The following is a 23,934-nucleotide window of genomic DNA, read 5'->3' on the forward strand; positions in this document are numbered from 1 at the left end:
AGAAAAGTCCATTTTACTTGCTCTGGAGTCTTAAGCCACTAGACAGAGTGCACGCTGAACAGAATTGTAACCCTCGCGAATAAAACGGCCACAGTGACAGCAATGCCGCAGAGCCGCAATTACTCTAAAACTGACTGGGGTACAGAAGATTTATTTGGACAACTGGTGAAACATCGTAAACTCTGAGAAGCTGCGATTTTCAGACTTCCAGTTCATCCTTGTCACAAACCCAGCTTGGTTTTTTTTTTTTTCCGGCCCAGAGTAAAATCTGCAATCAGAGGCCCAATTAGCTTCTGAAGAAAAAGGGCGGGGGATGGGAGTAGGGGGGAGACGAAGGGGCGGGGGGAGTAGGTCTCTGCTGCGGATCTACTTTGGCTCCTCCCAGGTCCTGCAAGGCTCAAACTTCGCCACACAAAACATGGCGCCCATGAGGTTCCTCTCCTCGTTTTATCTCACACTCGCCTCTCGGCCACACTCAACATGGCCCTAACCGAAGGTTGCATTCCTCTGGCTCCGACTCGGGACAGTTCTCGCGAGGTTTGCCCGGACCCTGACTGCTCCCGCCCTGCCTCGCGCCGCCGCCACAGCCACTGCCGCCGGCGCCGCTCCTCCTCCGTGTCAGTTGTTGGGCTGTAATGGCGACTGGGCCGCCGCTGCCGAAGTGACTCCCGGGCGGGGGAGCCGGGCCAGACCTGCGCCAGAGGGAACTGCAGAGAGCCGCAGCTCAGGGGGTGGCTTGCTGTGGGGGAGGGGAGGCAGCCTTTCTGCCTCTCCTTCCTTCTCTGCAGACCGGCGGATCCCGGGAGCCGGTGCGAGGCGGGCAGCCGGTGCGTCCCCGGAGCGGGGAGGCCAGGCCGGGCAGCCCTGGGGCCGGTCGGGGCGGCGTCACTGCACCCTCCGCCAGGCCCCGCGGGATGCACCGTAGGGGCCGAGGGCGGAGGCGACTCTCTCAGGTGAGCTGCGGGGGGACCTGGCTAGGACCGCGGATGCTCGCTGAGCCTCCGCTGCCTCTGTCCGCGGTCCCGGGTCCGCGGCGGCTGCGAGAGAGGCGGGGCGGGGCGCGGGGAGTCCTGGCCCAGCCTGGCGTCCCCCTGAAGGAGCCTCCCTGGGTCCTGAAGCTTTGCTAGGAGGGCCATTCTGAGACCTGGGTTTCAGGTCCCACTGGTGCCTGCCGTGGACGAGATTTCCTTCTTTCCCTCCAGTGCCTGACCGCCCCCCCACACCCCCCCACCGCCCCTCCTCTCTTCAGGAAAGATGTGAGATACACTCTTGCCTTTGGTCTGCGGAGAAGTGTCCCTTGTTCATTTGAAGATCAGGCATATTTTGGGAAATTCCGGGGAACTGGCTACAGTGGCAAGGATGACTAGTTTCTGTTCCTTTTTGGTGGGAATAAACATTCTCAAGTATAGGGAAAACTTTGATCTTCTTCTCTGGCAGCTGCTGAATGTAGTCTATTCATTTATTCACAAGTGGTGGAGGGGGAGATTTAAAAAGCTTGTACGCTTTATAAATTGTCAGTATTCTCCCCCGCCCTCTTCTAAGTGTAGCCTAACATGCTAAATGACATTTAACTAATGTCACAAATATGGGTTGGATTTTGACTGGCTTTTCGGATAGGAAGTTTGCAAATAGGTATAGATTTTGATGTGGTTTTGGTGTAGCAGCAAGTCCTCCATATAGGAAAAAAAATGCGTTGTCAGGAATAGTGATCAGTATCCATGTCTGTACTCCACCTGATTGTTTTGTTTTGATGGTGATCCTTGTTTTGAAAAGTCGTTAATGGTTATGTTGCCATGTTAACGATACCTCCTCCAGTCCTGTCTTTTAAAGGTTTTAAAAGAATGGCTATTTTAGGCAAATCTAGTAACTGGAAAAGGTTTGTGGAAGCAATGATAAACTCCTCTCCAATAAACATTTTCGTAGTTTAAAATATTGTTTTTAAACAAGGCAACGTGCTGCTGTTAATCATAACATGAGATTGTGACTTTGGGGGATTGTTTGTTAGACCTGTGGTAGAAGTTGCCTTAAGCCCATGGGCATGTAATAATTAGTTTTGGTGTGCTAAATTGACAAACTCCATTCAGTGTAATGAAATAAATCTGAACTGTTGAACTGTCAGTGCATTCAATTTAAGATACTTTAATCAGAAAAATAAACACAAAACTAGGATACATTGTATGTGTGGATAAATACATGTGTATCTCATCTTTGCATAGTGAGTAGTAGCAGGGCATGTGTTTGTAATGATGGTTAGTTATAATATGTAAAAAATTTCATACATATGTAGAAGAATTTCTCTGATTCTCTAAGATATACTGGAGTATAGTGTTATGTAAGAGTGTTAATACTTGAACAACCAGCCTCTTGTTGGGTAATCAATGAATTATGAAGTTTAGAATTTTTTTTAATGCTCTAGTTGCTAGTCTCTTGTCCATTTTATAAGACTTTTACCGAAGAAAGGAAGATGAAGTCACTGTCTAATAAATTTTGTTGTTAGTTAAATAGCTGTAAGTTACTGTTGGAGCAAAAAGAAGCTGCTGCTAAAATAACTTACATCATTTTTTGGTGTGCTTCCACATAAATTATCTTATTTAGGCCTCATAGCAATTTTATAAGGTAGATTTGACAAATGTCTTTATTTTGCAGTTGTGGAAATTGACAGGGAATAAATAAATAACAAGAAAGTTCATTTATTTATGTGAATGATGCTGTTGTTTCCACAGATGATCAAAGGCTTTAAAATATTTATTTACTTCATTGAGGTATAATTGACATGTTAGTTTCAGGTGTATAACAGTGATTTGCTCTTTGTATATATTGTGAAGTGATCATAAATCTAGTTAACATCCTAGGATTAGTATCACCTAAAATTGGATATTAATATAGATATTTCTGGGATTTGTTATCTTTTTACATCTAAAAAAAGTTATTTTTTCTTCCTTTTGGTAAGTAAGAAGTTCCTTATATTGATGACTGTCAGTTCTTTAAAAACATTAGTATTTTCATAGCATTGGGTTAATTAGTAACAAGTCATGAATTATTGTAGTGAATTGCTTTACTTCTATATGTATTTTTTGGTCGAACAATGTTCTTAAGAAATTATAGTTAATTTGTCATCTTTCATTTTGTTTGGATACTGAGAGTTCTGTCATTTTTAGTATTTCAGATAGTTTGTATTTTTGTTTAGTTGAAACAGATATTCAAGCCACAAGCAGCATAACTGAAAAGTATTGACATCTTGGTGATTTTATTATAGAATCGATGATTTAAAAAGTTAACTTGCCGCCTATACTTGTGATTGCTATTTTTGCCTTGTGGGGCAAGTTGTGAAGTAATTTTCTTTACTGACTTTTTTTTCCATGTCAATTTCTAATGTCACAAAATAGCTTCCCAAACCTGAATTATTCTTTTTTTGTGTTAATATTTTTTTGTTCCGTGAGCACGTATAACTTCACATTTGCTAGTGGTTTCTTTGGGTTATTTGCCTTCCTCATCTAGTCTGTAAGTTTCATGATGGCAGAGATTGTCTATCAACTATTGTGTGCCTAGCACACAGCAAAATAGTCAATAAATATTGGCTGAATAAACTGACTAGAGAGTGGTGTTGGTATAGTATATAAACGAAGTGAAACACTAGTTCATGGTTCCTAGGCACACATCTGCTCTTCTTAGGAATATACTCCACAGGTAAATTCAGCTTTGCTAGGTAGCAGAGGAATGACAGCCTGGGATTAAAAGATATTGAGAATAAGCCACAGGTAGATCCTGAAAACTTTATTGACTATTTTAATGATTTGCCTAGATGTTCTGGCAGTAGTTATTGTAATTTAAAGGAAATGGGAGCTTTAAGACCCTGACCTGTTACACTAGTACTGTAATTACAGGCTTTAATAACTTTAAGTCACTTCTTAATTACAGCATTGGGAGTTTTAAATCTTAAAGGCTAGCTAGTCCAATTCCCACGTTTTATACATAAGTAAATAGAGGATCATATAGAGGAAATATCTCACCCATAGTTGATTTCATAACCGAAGACTCCACTATGCAGACTCTACTACATTTGTTTAATATGAAGATAATTATCAAATCAGAGGGTAGTTGTGATCAATCAGTAATCTCTTCTCTATAAGAAGAAATTGTATTAGTTGAAGACTCAAAAGAGGCCTCGCTTTTCTTGAATCAAAAATATTTTTTAACTTAAATATGAATCTCAACCCTCTTCTCTGTCGTTGGGACTTTAACGTGGTACAGCTGTTTCTGGAAGGAAATTTGGCATTCCCTATCAAAATTAAAGCTGCACATATTATTTGGTAGAGTCATTTCTTTTTTAGGAGTTTACAGAAATTTTAATACAGAAGCACAAGAACACATCTATAAGGATGTTCATTTTAGTATTATTACAAATAGATGTCTACAACATTTATAAATAGCAAAAATGTCCTAAATGTCCATTGGTTAAGGGAATAGTTAAAATTACAGCATATTTATGCTGTGTCGTATAATACACTCGTTAACAGATTGAGGGAGAGCGATACTTCATGAGAAGTAACTGAGTGTTTCTTTGAGCACAAGGACCATGCAGCCTGTTTTCTGGGATCACATCCTAACCATTTATTAGCTGTGACCATTAGCAGCTTACTTAAACACATCTGTAAAGTGGATATAATTATAGTTCTCACCTGCCAGAGCTGTTATGAGAATTAAATGAGTTAATATTTAAGCCCTAAGTAAGCACAGAGAACCTGCCTGCCAGTGCAGGAGGCATAAAAGGCGTGGGTTCGATCCCTGGGTCTGGAAGATCTCCTGGAGGAGGGCGGCATAGCAACCCACTCCACTATTCTTTTCTGGAGAATCCCCATAAACAGAGGCTCCTGGTGGGCCATAATCCATTGAGTTGCAAAGAGTCAGACATGACTGAAATGATTTAGCATGCATGCACGCAAGTCCTACATAGATATTTGCAGTTACTGTTATGTTCTGACAGGGAAGAATGTTCATGATATAATATTGAGTGAAAAATATTAGTTGCACTAACTGTGGAATGTGATTCAGTGTAAAAACAAAAACATAGGCTCTGTAAGGGATAGACATTAAACTATTAGTGTGTTTATGGCTGGGAGAGTAGATGACTTTCTTTTCTTTTCCTTTAGACATTTTTGTGGTGTTAATTGTAAGTTCCACTTTTTATCATTTTTGAAACTTTTTTCTGAAAATAATATTGAGGCAGAATTCTCTATTATACAATCATATGAAGGTATTTTTGAATATAATTTTGCAGAGAGCTACAGAGTTCATTCACAGAATATCACATGATTAGATTCTATTTTAAAACTTTTATTAATGGAAAGTTAAAACTGATCTATGAAAATTTCTAGTGAGTGTATTTATTTTTCTTCTCACCTTGTGACCTTACCTATTATTTCTTAATTTACAAAGTAAGCACAAAGACTGGATCAATGTTTCTTAAACCTTGGATCCCCAGGCCGTGCCGTGATGCCATGAGGTACCTGGGAGCACCAAAGTAAAATTTCATGGGTTCTGTGGAATGTTTCTAAATTCTTGAGGGAAACAGTTACACTTGACAACTGTAGGTTCAGTTCAGTTCAGTCGCTCAGTCGTGTCCAACTCTTTGCGACCTCATGGACTGCAGCACGCCAGGCCTCCCAGTCCATCACCAACTCCCGGAGTTAACTCAAACTCATGTCCATTGAGTTGGTGGTGCCATCCAACCATCTCATCCTCTATCGTCCCCTTCTCCTCCTGCCTGCAGTGTTTCCCAGCATCAGGGTCTTTTCAAATGAGTCCCCTCTTCGCATCAGGTGGCCAAAGTATTGGAGTTTCAGCTTCAACATCAGTCCTTCCAATGAACATTCAGGACTGATTTCCTTTAGGATGGACTGGTTTGATCTCTTTGCAGTCCAAGGGACTCTCAATAGTCTTCTCCAACACCACAGTTCAGAAGTATCAATTCTTCAGCTCTCAGCTTTCTTCACAGTCCAACTCTCACATCCATACATGACCACTGGAAAAATCATAGCCTTGACTAGGTGGACCTTTGTTGACAAAGTAATGTCTCTGCTTTTTAATATGCTGTCTAGGTTGGTCATAACTTTTCTTCCAAGGAGTAAGCATCTTTTAATTTCATGGTTTCAGTCACCATCTGCAGTGATTTTGGAGCCCCAAAATTAAAGTCTGCCACTGTTTCCACTGTTTCCCCATCTATTTGCCATGAAGTAATGGGACCGGATGTCATGATCTTAAGTTTTCTGAATGTTGAGCTTTAAGCCAACTTTTTCACTCTGCTCTTTCACTTTCATCAAGAGGCTCTTTAGTTCTTCATTTTCTGCCATAAGGGTGGTGTCATCTGCATATCTGAGGTTATTGATATTTCTCCAGGCAATCTTGATTCCAGCTTGTGCTTCTTCCAGCCCAGCGTTTCTCATGATGTATTCTGCATATAAGTTAAATAAGCATGGTAACAGTATACAGCCTTGACGTACTACTTTTGCTATTTGGAACCAGTCTGTTGTTCTGTGTCCAGTTCTAACTGTTGATTCTTGAGCCCCATGCAGATTTCTCAAGAGGCAGGTCAGGTGGTCTGGTATTCCCATCTCTTGAAGAATTTTCCAGTTTATTGTGATCCACACAGTCAAAGGCTTTGGCATAGTCAATAAAGCAGAAATAGATGTTTTTCTGGAACTCTTTTGCTTTCTCAATGATCCAGCGAATGTTGGCAATTTGATCTCAGGTTCCTCTGCCTTTTCTAAAGCCAGCCTGAACATCTGGAAGTTCACAGTTCACGTATTGTTGAAGCCTGACTTGGAGAATTTTGAGCATTATTTTGCTAGTGTGTGAGACGAGTGCAGTTGTGTGGTATTTTGAGCTTTCTTGGGCATTGCCTTTCTTTGGGATTGGAATGAAAATTGACCTTTTCCAGTCCTGTGGCCACTGCTGAGTTTTCCAAATTTGTTGGCAGATTGAGTGCAGCACTTTTACAGTGTTATCTTTGGAATATTTGGCATTTTTGAGACCACTGATCAAACCATTAGTTTGAAATACTGTGCTTGAGATTGTGCTCCTTTCTTTTGGGTGTGTTTTGAAGACAGTGTGTCTTCAAAAAGCTAGAATTTGCTGTATGGCTCAGGAAACTCAAGCAGGGGCTTTGTAAATCTAGAGGGGTAGGATGGGGAGGGGAAATGAGAGGGAGGTTCAAAAGGGAGGGAATATATGTATACCTATGGCTGATTCATGTTGAGGTTCGACAGAAAGCAGCAAAATTCTGTAAATCAATTAAAAAATTAATAAAAAAAAGAAAGCTAGGTTTTGGTGGTTGTTGTGATTAAAAGTAAGTTCTGTGCAGAAATCAGTGTGAAACAGTAAATCAAAATGGCTGTATCCAAAGTGATTTCAAGGTTTGAGAAATTGTATTATCTATTAGGTGCACACATCCCATTAATAGGTAATTGTGGTTATTTAGTAATTAAGATATTTCTTTTAATTTGATATGTGTTTTTCAAGCACCTAATAAGTTGTTAGGCTATAAATACTTATTAGGTTGTACGGACCTAACTGCCTAATAAATGGGACTATTTCCATTAAATATTTTTTTAGCCTATGGTCACTGTGAAAAATAACTGAGACACTAAAGATTCTGTGAACTGAGAAAGCTTGGGAACCTCATGAACTGTTTGACTGGGACACCCACAGTATAAAATAGATTTTCCATGGGAACATAATATACATAGCTACATGTATATCTATATGTAAAATGAAATGGAAGCTTCACTTTAAAAATCCAACACACTCTGATATTTCAATTTAGTTTTATTTGGTTTCAATAAAAAATTCATGCTTCAACCTACCAGATTGATTTCTTTTTGATCTGCTAATGGTACCATTACTGATTATTTGAAAAACATAAGGCTAGATGACCCCTAACTTTCAACTCTAATATGCTCTGTTCTCTATAGTCATTTATAAATGGAGTTGGACTACACTTCCATAGATACATCTCTGAAAATCTGTGTAGATGCTTCACTTTCTTGTTGAAATGATGAAACATTTAAATTCTATGGAAAAATAATGATGTAAAGGAGATCTTGTTATAGATGGAAGGATATTTTTGCAACCTGAAGAATTGGATTTATCTTTGATACGTGTGGGGTTAGGTGATTTTTTTTTAAAAATAACCAATTAAATTTTTTGTTGTTGTAAGTGGACTTAACGACATTTCTTCCTTTTAAAAACTAGGTTTAAAAATCATGCATGAGTGATAATAGCACTGGCTTCGTTTATGTTAACAGGCTTCATTTTATTCATGATTTTCATGTCTAAATTTATAAGAGTATTTTAATTTAGTTTGGAGCTTATTTTAAAATATAAAATGCATCTATATAACTATTATTTTATAATCATTATTTTTTGAATATATTACCATGAGAGAAATTTTTTTGCTTTCCAGTGGTTAACCTCTTCATCTTATATGAAATACTTTTGGGTGTTTTTGTTTTTGTTTCTTTTGCCCTGTTTGCATTTATGAATTGGATTCTGATACTTATAAGTGGGACCATCATTCAGCAGACAGGTCTGAGGCACCTACTATGTGCTGTGTACTGTGCATGGACTAGGGATATAAAGAGGAATAAAACATCATCCCCACAGTCCCATGTAAGAGACAAATATGTAAATAATTGTATGGGGGTGGGGGGTAAGAGGAAAGGTAAAGTGCTGCAGATCCACAAAGTGGGAGCGACTACACAGTGTCAGGAAGTCAGAGGCTTCCAATGAAATAAAAAATTGTTGTATTTGTTTCCTTAACAGCCTCTAAATTAGCTAAATTATTGAATATTGAAGAAAACTCCTGAAAATTATTTTTCCTTGCTTGTTTCCTCAGAAGGTGATAAACGCAATCCTTACCCAGCCTTCTATACTCCAGAGGCCAGACTGCTTTAAAAAACTCAAAAGCATATCCATTGGAAAATCTGCTTTCTTTCTCAGACTCTCCTTCTCCGCAGAGTGTTAACAGTTTCTTCTGTATCAGGGACGCTTTTGTAGTGAAAATTTCATACTTTAGGGGGAAAAAAAAAAATCCTGCCTTGCACCGTAAGACATTTGTATAGGGATATATTCCTTGAAATCAGTTTAGAGGAGTAAATATTCAGAATGGATAACTAGATAGTAGGTGGAACAAAATATAGGTTCCTATTTTTAGAGTTTTAAAAATAAAAGACTGGGGTACCTTTAGTTAGGCTCTGGTTTGGCTCTTCGTTTCATATCAGTGGAGGACACTGCATTCTTTGCAGTCCTTATCCAGCCTATTATACTCCAGAGGCCAAACTGGTATCAAACGTTACAGTTTTTTTGGATTTCCTGGATTATAGATGGTCATTCTTCATTTGTAAAAGTAGTTGTTGAGGTTTGTGTTTTATATGTGAGAAGAGATGAGGCTAATTTTCAGATCATTTGTTTTTGTATATTAGGGGAGTATTGGTTACTCTGAGAATTTACATGGAACAGTACAGGTCTGATTTAGAGCTGGAATGTTTTCCTCTTTTCCTAGCCTGGTCCTTACTAAATTTGTCCATTTTGAGACTAGATAGTATGATTATTGCAGGGTTGGTTTGGTTTTCTCAAGCTTTCAGGCAGAGATGGTTGTTACATAGGGTCTGATAAAGATGAGAGAACTGAAGCAATGGTATGGAAGTACTCCTTGGGAGAGCCAGAACAGAGTCACATCTCTCATCTTTTATCCCCAGTACCTGGCACATGGTTGGTGCTCAGTAAAAAGTTGAGCTGAATGAGTCTATGTGACTGAATGAGAGCGCTGTTAGTAAATGTGAAAGGAAAATTTGCTCCTAGAAGATACTTGAGAATTGGCTGTTTGAAAACGTCATATCTTATTTGTATACACATACAATAAGCATGGGCTTCCCAGGTAGCGCTAGTAGTAGAGTCCACCTGCCAGTGCAGGAGATGTGAGAGACGCTGGTTTGATCCCTGGGTTGGGAAGATCCCGTGGAGGAGGGCCTGGCAACCTACTCCAGTATTCCTACCTGGAGAATCCCTTGGACAGAAGCCTGGTGGGCTTCAGTCCATAGGGTCACAAAGAGTCGGATATGACAGAAGCGACTTAGCATGTGTGCGCTCATGATAGGTACAGATCAGTGTTTCTCATACCTCTTGGTATCAAGACATGTTATACTCTTGAGTTATGGAAAATTCAACGAGCTTTTATGTGGACTATATTTATTGATATATGTTGTATTAGAAATTTAAACATTTATTTATTTAAAATAGCCATAAACTCACATCATATTGGGCTTCCCTGGTGACTAAGATGGTAAAGAATCTGCCTGCAATGCAGGAGACTCTGGTTCAGTCCCTGAGTTGGGAAGATCCCCTGGAGAAGGGAATATTAATACATAATAGTTTAAAGTAAAAAAAGCTATATTTTCCAAAACAAAAAAAATTAGTGAGAAAGTGGCATTGTTTGGCAGTTTTCATATCTTTTTAATGTTTGGTCTAATAGAAGGCGTCTGGATTCTCATATCTGCTTCTGTATTCAGTCTGTTGTGATATATGTCATGGAGCCTTCGGGAAACTCCACTACATGCACTCTGATGAGAGTGAAAAAGACAAAGTCTTAATGTTATTATGGAAATAATTATGAATTTAAAGACACCCTCAAAAGGGTCTCATAGACCCTCAGAGATGCCTGGACCATACTCTGAGAGCTGGTGGTATAGATTATAAATTCAAAGGGCCTTAGAGGTCATATAGTGTAATTATTGACTTCTGGGTATTTCTTGCTTGTGCAACTGGAATGCGATAGGAAATACCTCGTTTGTTTTTTGGGAATAATCATGAGTTGGATTTTGGAGATGATGAGTGTGATGTGCTTTGAGATTTCTAAATAAGCAGTTGGTTATATGGGTTAGGCTATCAGGCATAAGATCTGACCATAGTTTGAGAAATCAATAACATAGGTTCTGTATCACTGTACTGCACTTGGTCTTCTTATAGTACTGTAAACTTAATTTTCAGTAGACTTGAGAATACTTTTGTTATTTATTTGACTGAGGAGTTTTAGTGTAAATTTTACAAGTGAGTTTAACTGTCATCTTACAGAGAAACAAGTTGTTTTGTGTAAAAGTCAAAGCATAAATGAACAATACTACTTTGTTCAGACTAAAGTCAGATATCACAAGAACTAAAAAGGAAACTGTATTTGGCAGTTTACTCTATATGCATCAAGTAAAATATAAATGAAAGCTCCAAACAATGGATTCAAAAATAAAGGGAAAGGAGAGGGCTATAGAAGCAGGGGAGTAGTGGTGGGGAAGGGACAGACAGCTAACTCCCAAAGTAGCTCAGGGTGAGACTAACTTGCCAGTAGAAAATGGAAACACAGTTTCAAAATAGCTATGATAAATGCTTTAAAAAGAATCTAGTTAGAAGTGGTATAAATAAAAAGCAGGAAAACCTATAAATCAAATAAGACCGCAACTAAAAAACTATTTGCTTGATAACAGTCATAATCTTAAGGCCAACAAGGAGTTCATACTTCATGAATTACCAAAATAGTGACCTCATAAGAGAAGTAAGAACAGACTTAGAGAAGACCAACCAGAGCTGAGAAATTTAAAAGAATTATATTTACATTTTATCTTTCCCTCTTACTAGGCAGGCTAAGAGTTCATAAATAGGGGAAATGGAAAAAGAAAATTGAAAAAGTAACTTTTAGAGGAAAGGGACCGTAAGAATACTTCATCTGTTTTAACATTTCCTCACTCCAGCTTCTCTCAAGAAATTTGGTAACCATCAATTACATTCTCTCTCATATGTATCTCTAGCCTTCTCTTCTCTCTGATATCTCAGCATTTATACTTAATCTTATACTTCTTATTAGCATTTATGTTTAATCAAATCTTACTTAAACACAAAAATCCCTCAACACAACACCCTCCTCTGTTACTGCTGCTTTTTCCTTTATACACTTCTCAAAAGAGTTGAATATGTTTTCTATCAGTGTTTAGAAGATACTTTTCAGCCCCTCTCCAAGCAGTTCCAGTGAACTTGGTATCCCCATTTCTTCACATTTAGCTCTCAGTAAAATCACCAAAGATCTCTTTATCTGTAAACCTAGTGAGCATTTTCAGATAACAGACTCTCAACCTGCTTGGCCTTTTGGCAACATTCATCACATCTGACCACTCTCTTGACATATTCTTTCCCCTTTGACTTCTATACACTATACTCTGATTTTCTACCTCCACTCTACTTCGCTTTCTCAGTCTCCTTTGCTAGCTAGTCCTTGTCTTTCAGATCTTGAGGTGCAAGAGAGTTTAACCTTGGGCTCTTTTCTTCTCAAGTACTGTGTTTTCTCCCTGGGTGACCTTTCCTATGCCCAAAGCTGCCATCTGTATGCCAGTGAATGCCATTATGTGAATGACCATTAGTGGCTTTCAGAGGTTTGAGAGAGGGAGAGATCTAGATTTAATTTCCAGTTCTGTCTCTTATTAGCTGAATGACCTTGGACTAGTTCCAAGGTCTGATACTATTTCTTCATCAGTACAGTGAGTATAGGGAAAGTTGCCTCATGAGATTGGAAATAATGTATGGAAAGCAATGTGCTCCTTTGGCCCACATAGAAGAGACACAGACTATGTTAGCTATGGTTATTTCCTACTAAATGCCCTCATGTTCATCCACCATAGTGTTAGAGGTCTGTGATTTTGCTTCCTGGTTTAAAATGATTGTTGTTGTCAAGTGTTCTGGAACTTCAGGAGAGAGATGCTGTCAGGTGGTTGGGGAGTAGGATTAGTTCTCTCCACTGATGCTCATCTTTATGATATCAACAGTGTTTTGGGGCTTCAGGCTTAAAAGAGTAGATGGAAAATGATTTCTAGAGCTGTAGTTCTCAGAGCTCATATGTATTGCGATTTCTGTAGACCTTTGAAAATACAGGTTTTTTACTTCTCAGATCCACTGATTCAGAATCTCTTGGGAGTAGAGCCTTGGTATCTGTTTTTAATGTGTGCTATCCAGGTGATATCTCCTCTAGAACTGTTTGAAAAAGTATGCTCAAGAGACAGGAACTCCGCAGCTGCTTGGCGAAAGGCATTGCCTGGCTGCTCAGAATCTCACTTATAGTGGGAATGATTGGGAATGTAGAATTTTTGTTATTGGATTTCAGTATACATCAGAGTTTATATCTGCTGAGGATATACACTCAGCAACATCATGATACTTCCAGAATCAGGAAATTTGATTGCTAACAGACATGGAATTATTTTTTTTAAATTAAGTAATTAATTTTTTATTTATTTTTTACTGTGCTAGACCTTTGCTGCTCTGCATAGGCCCTCTCCAACGGTGGTGAGCACAGGCCACCCATTGCTCACTCCCCGCCCCCCTAGTTGTAGAGTGCAGGCTTTAGGGCTCACGGACCTTAGTAGTTGCAGCATATGGGCTCGGCAGTTGCGGCCCTCAGGCTCAGCAGTTATGGTGTATGGGCCCAGTTGCTCTGTGGCATATGGAATCCTTCCAGACCAGGGATCAAACCCATGTCCCCTTCATTGGGATTCTCATTCACTGTGCCACCAGGGAAGTCCCAGACATGGAATTCTCAACAAGGCAGGTGTGTTTGCCAAATTGTAACCTGATAGTTTGCAGTGATGTGTGAATGTTCAGTTGCTGAGTTGTGTCTGACCCCATGGACTACAACCCGCCAGGCTCCTCTGTCCAGTATTCCAGGGAAGAATATTGGAGTGGGTTGCCGTTTCCTTCTTCAGGGGATCTTCCCAACTCAGGGATCAAACCTGTGTTTCCTACCTCTCCAGCTTTGGCAGGTGAATTTTTTACCACTGTGCTGCTTTGGAAGCCCTCTAGTGATACCCCTCTAGTAACTCCCACAAAGTATCTGTTTAGCTGGGGCCATACCATTCCCTCCAAAAAACACTAAGACTTTTCATGAGGTTGAAACCATGGGTCTAGTAGTTAATCTTTGCTCTGGGTGAGTAGCTGGGAGATATGTCTTCCTTTTCTGAGTAGTTTCTCCTGTTCAGTGAATCTCAATGGCAGTGTATTATTAAGTGAAATGAGAGTCAGTCAGTTGTGTCCGACTCTTTGTGACCTTATGGAGTATAGTCCATGGAATTCTCCAGGCCAGATTACTGGAGTCGATAGCCGTTCCCTTCTCCAGGGGAATCTTCCTAACCCAGGTCTCCCACACTGCAGGGGGATTCTTTACCAGTTGAGCCACCAGGGAAGCCCAAGAATATTGGAGTGGGTAGCTTATTCCTTCTCCAGCGGATCTTCCCAATCCAGGGATCGAACTGGGGTCTCCTACATTGTAGGTCGATTCTTTACCAGCTGAGCTGCAAGGACTTATTTCTCCAGTTTAACTGCTCATTACCTTGTACATGTCTAGAGAGTGAATAAATGAACCTCAAATACAGTTTGTACATAGTTCTTGTACTGTTTTTTGACCTAATTGTGATAAGGTCTTTACTTGATTATAACCAGAGCAACAACACTGTCTCTTGCTCCAGTCTTCTGATTCATTGTACTTTAATGATGGATGATATACTTTTATCAAATGACTCCCATTTTTTCCATGGTATTGTACATTTAACTTATTAAATGGTTAGCTGTAGCCCTCTTCTTTGCCCTGCTATCAGCAAGGTCAATTATACTTTTTTGTATGTGTGGCTTGTGGTTTATTTTGCCATATATTCTTATAGGCTACTTGCACAATAGTGTTATGAATTCCATTCCTTTGTTTCCCACTGGGTTACTGGCCTAGTGATGTAGATTAATTGTGTTCCTCTTCCTTTCTTATGAGTGGTTTTCTAGCCTGACTTTCATTTCTTTTTTTTTCTTGGTCATGCCTTGCAACTTGTGGGATCTTAGTTCCCTGACCAGGGATCGAAACCAGGCCCCCCTCCACAGTGAGAGTGTGGAGTCCTAATCTCTGGACCTGCTAGGGAATTCTTAGCCTGATTTTTCATCTACCTCTTCTGCGTCTGTGATCATGTTGCTTGTCACTTCTAATGATTTACTTCACTCCCTTTCCTATATATCCTTTCACTGGCAGCTTGTTCTTTGATTCCTTTTTATTTTTTCCTGTTTCTATTTGAATATGTATGTGTCTCTCACTGAATTGTGAACATTAAGTTCAGTTCAACTCAGTTCAGTTGCTCAGTCATGTCTGACTCTTTGCGACACCATGGACTGCAGCACGCCAGGCCGCCCTGTCCATTACCAACTCCTGGAGTTTACCCAAGCTCATGTCCATTGAGTCAGTGATGCCATCTAACCATCTCATCCTCTGCTGTTCCCTTCTCCTTCTGCCTTCAATCTTTCCCAACATAAGGGTCTTTTCAAATGAGTCAGCTCTTCGCATTGGGTGGCCAAAATACTGGAGTTTCAGCTTTAACATCAGACTTCCAATGAATACCCAGGACTGATATCCCTGAGGATGGACTAGTTGGATCTCCTTGCAGTCCAAGGGACTGTCAAGAGTCTTCTCCAACACCGCAGTTCAAACGCATCAATTCTTCTGCGCTCAACTTTCTTTATAGTCCAACTCTCACATCTATGCATGACTACTGGAAAGTCCTAGCCACAGCTATTGGACCAAAAAAAGGAAAAAAAAAAAAAAAAAAGGCATCCATATTGGAAGGGAAGAAGTAAAATGTCATGATTTGCAGATAATGTGATACTATGTATGGAAATCCCTAACAGCTCCACCAAAAAACTATTATGCATAACAAATGAATTCAGTGAAGTTTTAGAACACAGAAGTAATATACAGAAACCTGTTACATTTTTATACAGTAATAACTTTCAGAAGGAAAAATTAGGAAAACAGTCCCATTTACAGTTGCATTAAGAAAAAATATACCCAGGAGTAAATTTAACCAACACAGTGAAAGACCTGTACTCTGCAAGCTATAAGACATTGATGAATTAAAGGTGACACAGATAAAAAACAAGATACAATGTTCATGGACTGGAAAAAGTAATATTGTTAAAGTCCATATGACCCAAAACAATTTGATGTAGTCCCTGAAGTGGCATTTTTTACAGAAGTAGAGCAAATAATCCTAAAGTTTGTATGGAACTTCAAAAGATAGTAAAAGAAAACTTTTGACAGATTAGATTCTCTTCTTTCTATGAAGAGATTTTTGTTTTCATTGTACTTATTCCTCAATGATTCTTCTTTCTGTATTTCTAGAAGATGATGACATATGTATTATGTATTCTTAAATGAAGAACAAACCTACTTAAATAGATTTTATTAATAACACTTATTAGGCATGGGATAACCATGGATTATGAAAGGTGGATTATTGTCAAATTGAAGTACTTCATGATACTGGACATATTCTAGAATTGAATTAAAATTATAATTGTAAACCTAAGCTAGGATTTGGTTATTTCATGTTATCTGAAAATACTTTGGGAGAGGGGAGAATAAATTGGAAGATTGGGATTGGCATATACATACTACTATATATAAAATAGATAAGTAAGAAGGACCTACTGTGGGTTCCTTGGTGGTTACTTAAGTGGTGGGAGACATGGTTTCGATCCCTGGGTCAGGAAGATCCTTTGGAGAAGGAAATGGCAACACACTCCAGTATTCTTGACTGGGAAATCCCATGGACAGAGGAGCCTGGTGGGCTACAGTCTGTGGGGATGCCAGAGTTGGACATGACTTAGCAACTGAACAACAACAAAGGACCTACTATATAGCTCAGGGAACTCTTATCAATAATCTGCAATGGCCTACTTGGGAAAAGAATCTAAAAAAGAGTGGATGGATATATATGTGTGATTGATTCACTTGGCTGCACACCTGAAACTAACACAGCATTGTTAATCAGCTGCACACTAATAAAAATTTAAAGAAAATACTTTTAGCTGAAGTTTAGTATATGTTGAAAAGTATATTAGTGTACAGTTTGGTGAAGTCTTACAAACTGAACACACCCAAAAAGTCAGCACCGAAATCAGTTCAGTTCAGTTCAGTTGCTCAGTTTTGTCTGACTCTTTGTGACCCAATGGACTGCAGCACGCCAGGCTTCTTTGTCCATCACCCAACTCCTGGAGTTTACCCAAACTCATGTCCATTGAGTCAGTGATGCCATCTGACCATCTCATCCTCTGTCGTCCCTTCTCCTTCTGCCTTCAATCTTTCCTAACATAAGGGTCTTTTCAAATGAATCACCTCTTCGCATCAGGTAGCCAAAAAGCTGAAGTTTCAGCTTTAACATCAGTCCCTCCAATGAACACCCAGGACCAATTTCCCTTAGGATGGACTGGTTGGATCTCCTTGCAGTCCAAGGGACTGTCAAGAGTCTTCTCTAACACCACAGTTCAAAAACATCAATTCTTCGGTGCTCAGCCCTCTTTATAGTCCAACTCTCCCATCCATATATGACCACTGGAAAAACCATAGCCTTGACTAGACAGACCTTTGTTGAGAAGGTAATATCTCTGCTTTTTACTATGCTGTCTAGGTTGTTCATAACTTTCCTTCCAAGGAGTCAGTGTCTTTATTTCGTGACTGTAGTCACCATCTGCAGTGATTTTGGAGCCCCAAACAATAAAGTCTCTCACAGTTTCCATTGTTTCCCAATCTGTTTGCCATGAAGTGATGGCACGATCTTAAGTTTTTTGAATGTTGAGTTTGAAGCCAACTTTTTCACTCTTCTCTTTCACTTTAATCAAGAGGCTCTTTAGTTTCTCTTCACTTTCTGCCATAATGGTGATGTCATTTGCATATCTGAGGTTATTGATATTTCTCCCGGCAGTCTTGATTCCAGCTTGTGCTTCATCCAGTCCAGCGGGTCTCGTGATGTACAGTGCATATAAGTTAAATAAGCAGGGTGACAATATACATCCTTGACTTACTCCTTTTCCTATTTGGAACCAGTCTGTTGTTCCATGTCCAGTTCTAACTGTTGCTTCTTGACCTGCATTCAGATTTCTCAGGAGGCAGGTCAGGTGGTCTGGTATTCCCATCGCTTTCAGAATTTTCCAGTTTGTTACGATCCACATAGTCAAAGGCCTTGGCATAGTCAATAAAGCAGAAATAGATGTTTTTCTTGAACTCTCTTTTTTGATGATCCAACAGATGTTGGAAATTTGATCTCTGGTTCCTCCACCTTTTCTCAATCCACCTTGAACATCTGGAAGTTCACGGTTCATGTACTGTTGAAGCCCACCTTGGAGAATTTTGAGCATTACTTTGCTAGCATGTGAGATGAGTGCAATTATGTGGTATTTTGAGCATTCTTTGACATTGCCTTTCTTTGGGATTGGAATGAAAACGAACCTTTTCCAGTCCTGTGGCCACTGCTGAGTTTTCCAAATTTGCTGGCATGTTGAGTGCAGTGCTTTCACAGCATCATCTTTTAGGATTTGAAATAGCTCGACTGGAATTCCATCACCTCCACTAGCTTTGTTCATAGTGATGCTTCCTAAGGCCCACTTGACTTCACATTCCAGGATGTCTGGCTATAGGTGAGTGATCTTACCATCGTGATTATCTTAGTCCTGAAGATCTTTTTTGTATATTTGATTTTGCCACATCAGTACACAGTATTATTAGTACCTCAAGCCCTTCCTTGCTCCAATTCTTGTCACCCTCCTCTCAAAAGCATACATAAGGAAAGAAAAAAAGAAAGCATACATAATAACCATACTCAGTTCTATCAGAGTAGGTTAATTTTGCCTGTTTGATGTTTTATAAAATGTATACAGCGTGTACACTAGTTTCTGGCATTCTTCACTTAACATGTTTGTGATGCCCAACTGTCTGGTTGTATGTAGTTGTGATTAGTTCATTCTCACTGTTAGGTGGTGAATATGCTGTAAAGTATTTACAGGATGAAATTCTGTATAAATGTCATACTCTTTATATTTAGTCATTTGCTTTTGAAGATGATTATTAATAAGGCTGTTATATTGAAGCAGATAGATTCTTTTTTTTTCCCTTGGCTGCACTCTTTGTTGTGGTGCACAGACTTTCTCCGGTTGCTGTGTGCAGAGGCTTCTCTATTTGTAGAGCATGGGCCCTAGAGCATGGGGGCATCTCTAGTTGTGGTGCACAGGCTTAATTGCTCTGCCGCATGTGGGATCTTAGTTCCCTGACCGGGGATTAAACCTGTATCCCCTGCCTTGGAAGGCTGATTCTTAACCATTGTACCACCAGTGATATCCCTGAAGCAGATTCTTTTCTTTTTGCTGATCTCTACTGTCTTAGGTTTATCGGCATTAGCTCTTAAGCATAGAGATTTTGGATGTATATGCAGGTTTTGATTATTTAATCTGTTTGTGCTTCCCATTAGAAAATTGATCATTATTATATATTTTAGCATTTATTTTAAAGTGAGGTCTGCTCAAAAAAAACTTTTGTCTAGTCGTTGACAGATTATTTAGTAATATAGAATAGTTCATGTTTGTTTCGGAGAAGGCAATGGCAACCCACTCCAGTACTCTTGCCTGGAAAATCCCCTGGTAGGCTGCAGTCCATGGGGTTGCTAAGAGTCGGACACGACTGAGCAACTTCACTTTCACTTTCATTCATTGGAGAAGGCAATGACAATCCACTCCAGTACCCTTGCCTGGAAAATCCCATGGACGGGGGAGCCTGGTGGGCTGCTGTCTGTGGGGTCGCACTGAGTCGGACATGACTGAAATGACTTAGCAGCAACAGCAGCAAAATGTTTGTTTAGTTATCATTTGACACTTAACTAGACCAAAAGTATCTTTATGAGAAGGATACTGAAGTGAGTTTATTTTTCTAACTATGTTGGTAGCTCTGATTAAAGTTTTTATGGTTATAAAAATTTTAACTGTTGGCATACCTATTGATTTTTAAATTTTTACTATTCTATTTTTAAAAAACTAGATTGACTTTTCTTAGAATCATATTGTATAATCTATGAAAATTTTACTTTTAGAAAATTTTTATTTTTGGAACGTTTTTGAATTTTTTTCCTGAGAAATTTATAAATCAGGATTGTTTACTATAGGCAAAAGTATCTCTCTTAAAAATTAATTATGCCTTTAGTTTTTCATGTTTGGACTTAGTAGGTAGGCTTTTCCTTTAGGTAAATTAATGTCTTTAATAAAAACAATATTGAACTGCCTTTACAGACATTGAAGAAAATTATTTTTATCAAATATGACAGAAGTTTAATATACTATTTATAATGTAAGAACTCAGCAAATCAATAAGAAAAACTTTAATATCCTGGTAGGTTAATGGGCAAAGGACAAGAAAAGATAGTTCATAAATGAAGAACTAAAATTAAGATCTATGGCAGAGTGTTTAGTCCTTCAGGCAGTCTACTAAATTCAAATTAAAGAAACCATTTTCTGGTACAGATGAACTTACTTACGAAACAGAAACAGACTCACAGATTTAGAAAACAAACTTACGGTTGCCCAGGGGAAGGATGGGGTTAAGAAGAGATAGATAGGTAGTTTGGATGGACATGTACCCATGTGTGCGCACTAAGCTGCTTCAGGTGTGTGTCTGACTCTTTGCCTGCAAGGGTCCTCTGTTCATGGGGTTCTCTAGGCAAGAATACCAGAGTGTGTTGCCATGCCCTCCTCCAGAGATGTTCCTGATCCAGGGATCAAACCCATGTCTCTCATGTCTCCTACAATGGCAGACGGATTCTTTACTAGCACCACCTGGGAAGCCCAGATGGACATGTACACACTACTTTATTTAAAATGGATAACCAACAAGGACCTACTGTATAGAACTCTGCTCAATGCTATGTGGCAACCTGGATGGGAGGGCAGTTTGGGGGAGAATGGATACATGCATATATATGGCTGAGTCCCTTTGCTGTTCACCTAAAACTATCACAACATTGTTAATCAGCTGTACCCCAATACAAAATAAAAAGTTTTTTAAGAAAGACCATTTTCTTCCCTAAAAGGAATATAATTAATATTCCTTAATAATCAACAAAAGTAAAAAGCATAGTTAATATTAAAATATATTAATGAAACTGATCAGCTCATATTATTGTAAATTGGAAAACAGTTCAACATTGGATCTCTAGAGTAGTATGTTGTGTATATTCTTCAGTTGAGTTTTTGCATACTTTGTAGCTCCTGTTCTGGTTGAATAATCCAAATGAGTAAACATTCATATCGGTTCAGTTCAGTCGCTCAGTCGTGTCCGACTCTGTGACTCCATGAACCACATCTCGCCAGGCCTCCCTGTCCGTCACCAACTCCCAGAGTTTACTCAAACTTATGTCCATCGAGTTGGTTATGCCATCCAGCCATCTCATCCTCTGTCGTCCCCTTCTCCTCCTGCCCCCAATCCCTCCCAGCGTCAGGGTCTTTTCCAGTGAGTGAACTCTTCGCATGAAGTGGCCAAAGTATTGGAGTTTCAGCTTCAGCATCAGTCCTTCCAATGAACACTCAGGACTTATGTCCTTTAGGATGGACTGGTTGGATCTCCCTGCAGTCCAAGGGACTCTCAAGAGTCTTCTCCAACACCACAGTTCAAAAGCATCAATTCTTCGGTGCTCAGCTTTCTTCACAGTCCAACTCTCACATCCATACATGACCACTGGAAAAACCATAGCCTTGACTAGACGGACCTTTGTTGGCAAAGTAATGTATTGATAACCTCTTGTTGGATTACTTCCAGGATGGCTCATTCATATGGCTCTAGGCAGGAACCCTAAGTTTTTTTTGCCACATGGATCTCTTCATAGGGTTTTTTGACTGTCCTTATGACATGGCAGCTGGATCCTTGAGAGAGAACAGGCAATGCCCTTTGTGACTTAGTTTTGAAAGTCACACGTCATTTCTACCACATTTGACTTGTTAAGTGAACCAGTAAGTCCAGCGTACATCCAATGAGAGGAAATTAAGCTCCACTTCTTGAAGAAAGGAGCATCAAAGAATTTGTGGATATATTCTAAAACCACTTCAAATGTCTAGCATTTAAATAGGACACAAAATTGAAATTATAGTGATTACAGTAAAAAAAAAAAAAAAGTAAAAAGAACAGAAGAGATCTTAATGATTGTGTTAAGATTTGGAGAGCAGGAATGAATTTTCCCCTTCTACATTTTCCAAACTGTGTTTTTATGTGACTTTTACAACAGAATTTTGTCATCAAGCTGTTTAGTTAGCATGTGTAGATCATGATCTTTCTCTTTGAGTCATTATATAATTTTTTCTCCTTTTTAATTTGTTTTTTTGTGGTGACATACATGTAACATAAAATTTATTAACCATTTTCCAGGATTCAGTTTAATGGTAGTAAATACACTAATAATGTTATGCAGTCATAGTAACTATCCATCTCTAGAACTCCTTTCATCTTGCAAAAATGAAACTCTGTACCCATTAGACAATAGCTTCCTATTTTCCTCTTCCCCCAGTCCCTCACAGCCGCTATTTTACTTTCCGTTCCTATGATTTGGACTGTTCTAGGTATCTCACATAAGTGGAATAATATAGTATTTGTCTTTGTAACTGGCTTATTTCACTTAGCATGATGTTCTCAAGGTTCATTTATTGTAGCATGTGTCAAAATATCCCACCTCTTTAAGACTGAATAATAATGTTTTATGTATATACTGAAAGTGAAAGTGAAGTCGCTCAGTCGTGTCCAACTCTTTGTGACCCCATGACCTGTAGCCTACGAGGTTCCTCCGTCCATGGAATTTTCCAGGCAAGAGTACTGGAGTGGGTTGCCATTTTCTTCTCCAGGGTATCTTCCCCTCCCAGGGATCGAACCCCGTTCTCCCGCACTGCAAGCAGACGCTTTGACTGTCTAAGCTACCACACTACATTTTACTTATTTTTTCATTTGTTTATGGACACTTTGGTTGCTTTCATCTTTTGACTGTTGTGAGCAGTGCTGTGAACAAATATCTCTTAAAGACCCTGCTTTCAATTCTTCTGTGCTGAACCATATGATAGTTTTCCTTTAAATTTTTGAGGGACTGCTGAGCTATTTTCCATAGCAGCTGTACCATTTTACATTCCAAGGAACAGTGTACAAGAGTTACAGTTTCTTCACATCTTCAGTAACACTTTTGTTTGTTGGTTGGTTTGAGAGTAGCTATCTTAGTTTGTGTGAGGTGGTTATGGTATAATTTTTAATGGTTTAGTTTTCTAAGCAAAAATAAAGTTATCAAATTATCAGGAACTGAAAAGAGAATATATAGATAACTTTTAGAGATGACAAAATTCTTTTTTGACTTTCACAAAAGGCAAGATAGGGCGTTTTCTTCACTGATGTTATAATGTTGATTTTCAGTGAATGCTGATAATGTGATTGCAGGTAAACTGGCAGCATGAGGAGCAGCAAATCAAAAGAGGTGCCTTTTCCAAGTCCAAGGAACTCTCAAAGCACGGATACTATTCACGGTATGGTTTTTTTTAAAAAACTGATCTTAACGCTTTGTTTAGGTCCTGTGCCTAAGATTTTGGGCTATTCAGTAAATGAAAATCCCCTTATGCTTTGATTTATAACAAATGGATAAATGCTTTTTAAAAGTCAGTTTCATTTTAAATATACGATGTACTTTACTTTAAGAGGCACGCAGTAGTAAACTGCCTTGTAAAGCAATACATTCTTTTTTAAAAAAGAATCAGCATATGTAAAATTAGTTATATATAATATCTTATAATAAATTCTGACTTAATGTCAATAAATGATACTATATAGCTCTCAGTATAGTTATAGACCTGTAGTGCACAGATGAAAAAATTATAGTCTTATTGAACTTCTTGTTTTTAGTGATGCATGGGGGTAACTTTAATTTAGGACTTGATTTTTTTGAGGGACTTTGACAAATGAGTACATCTGGAGCAAGACAGTTGGGTTCGTGAGGGACCTGGAACTCATGTCACATGAGGAGCATTTAGAGG

The 23,934-nt window shown here is 39.0% G+C and overlaps 1 protein-coding gene across 3 annotated transcripts in view; it reads left to right on the forward strand.

The window, feature by feature from the left end:
• Window positions 1–613: 613 nt before the first annotated feature.
• Window positions 614–23,934, forward strand: part of CEP350 (centrosomal protein 350) — a 153,035-nt gene continuing 129,714 nt past the window's right edge. For all 3 annotated transcript variants that reach the window (XM_065936152.1, XM_065936154.1, XM_065936153.1), the window contains exons 1-2: window positions 614–953; window positions 23,345–23,430. In XM_065936152.1, coding sequence (XP_065792224.1) covers window positions 23,358–23,430 — 73 coding nt within the window. In that variant the 5' untranslated portion in view covers window positions 614–953; window positions 23,345–23,357. The remainder of the gene's footprint in view (window positions 954–23,344; window positions 23,431–23,934) is intronic.

This window comes from Muntiacus reevesi, chromosome 5 (genome assembly GCF_963930625.1).
Source record: "Muntiacus reevesi chromosome 5, mMunRee1.1, whole genome shotgun sequence".
Taxonomy (NCBI): Eukaryota; Metazoa; Chordata; class Mammalia; order Artiodactyla; family Cervidae; genus Muntiacus; species Muntiacus reevesi.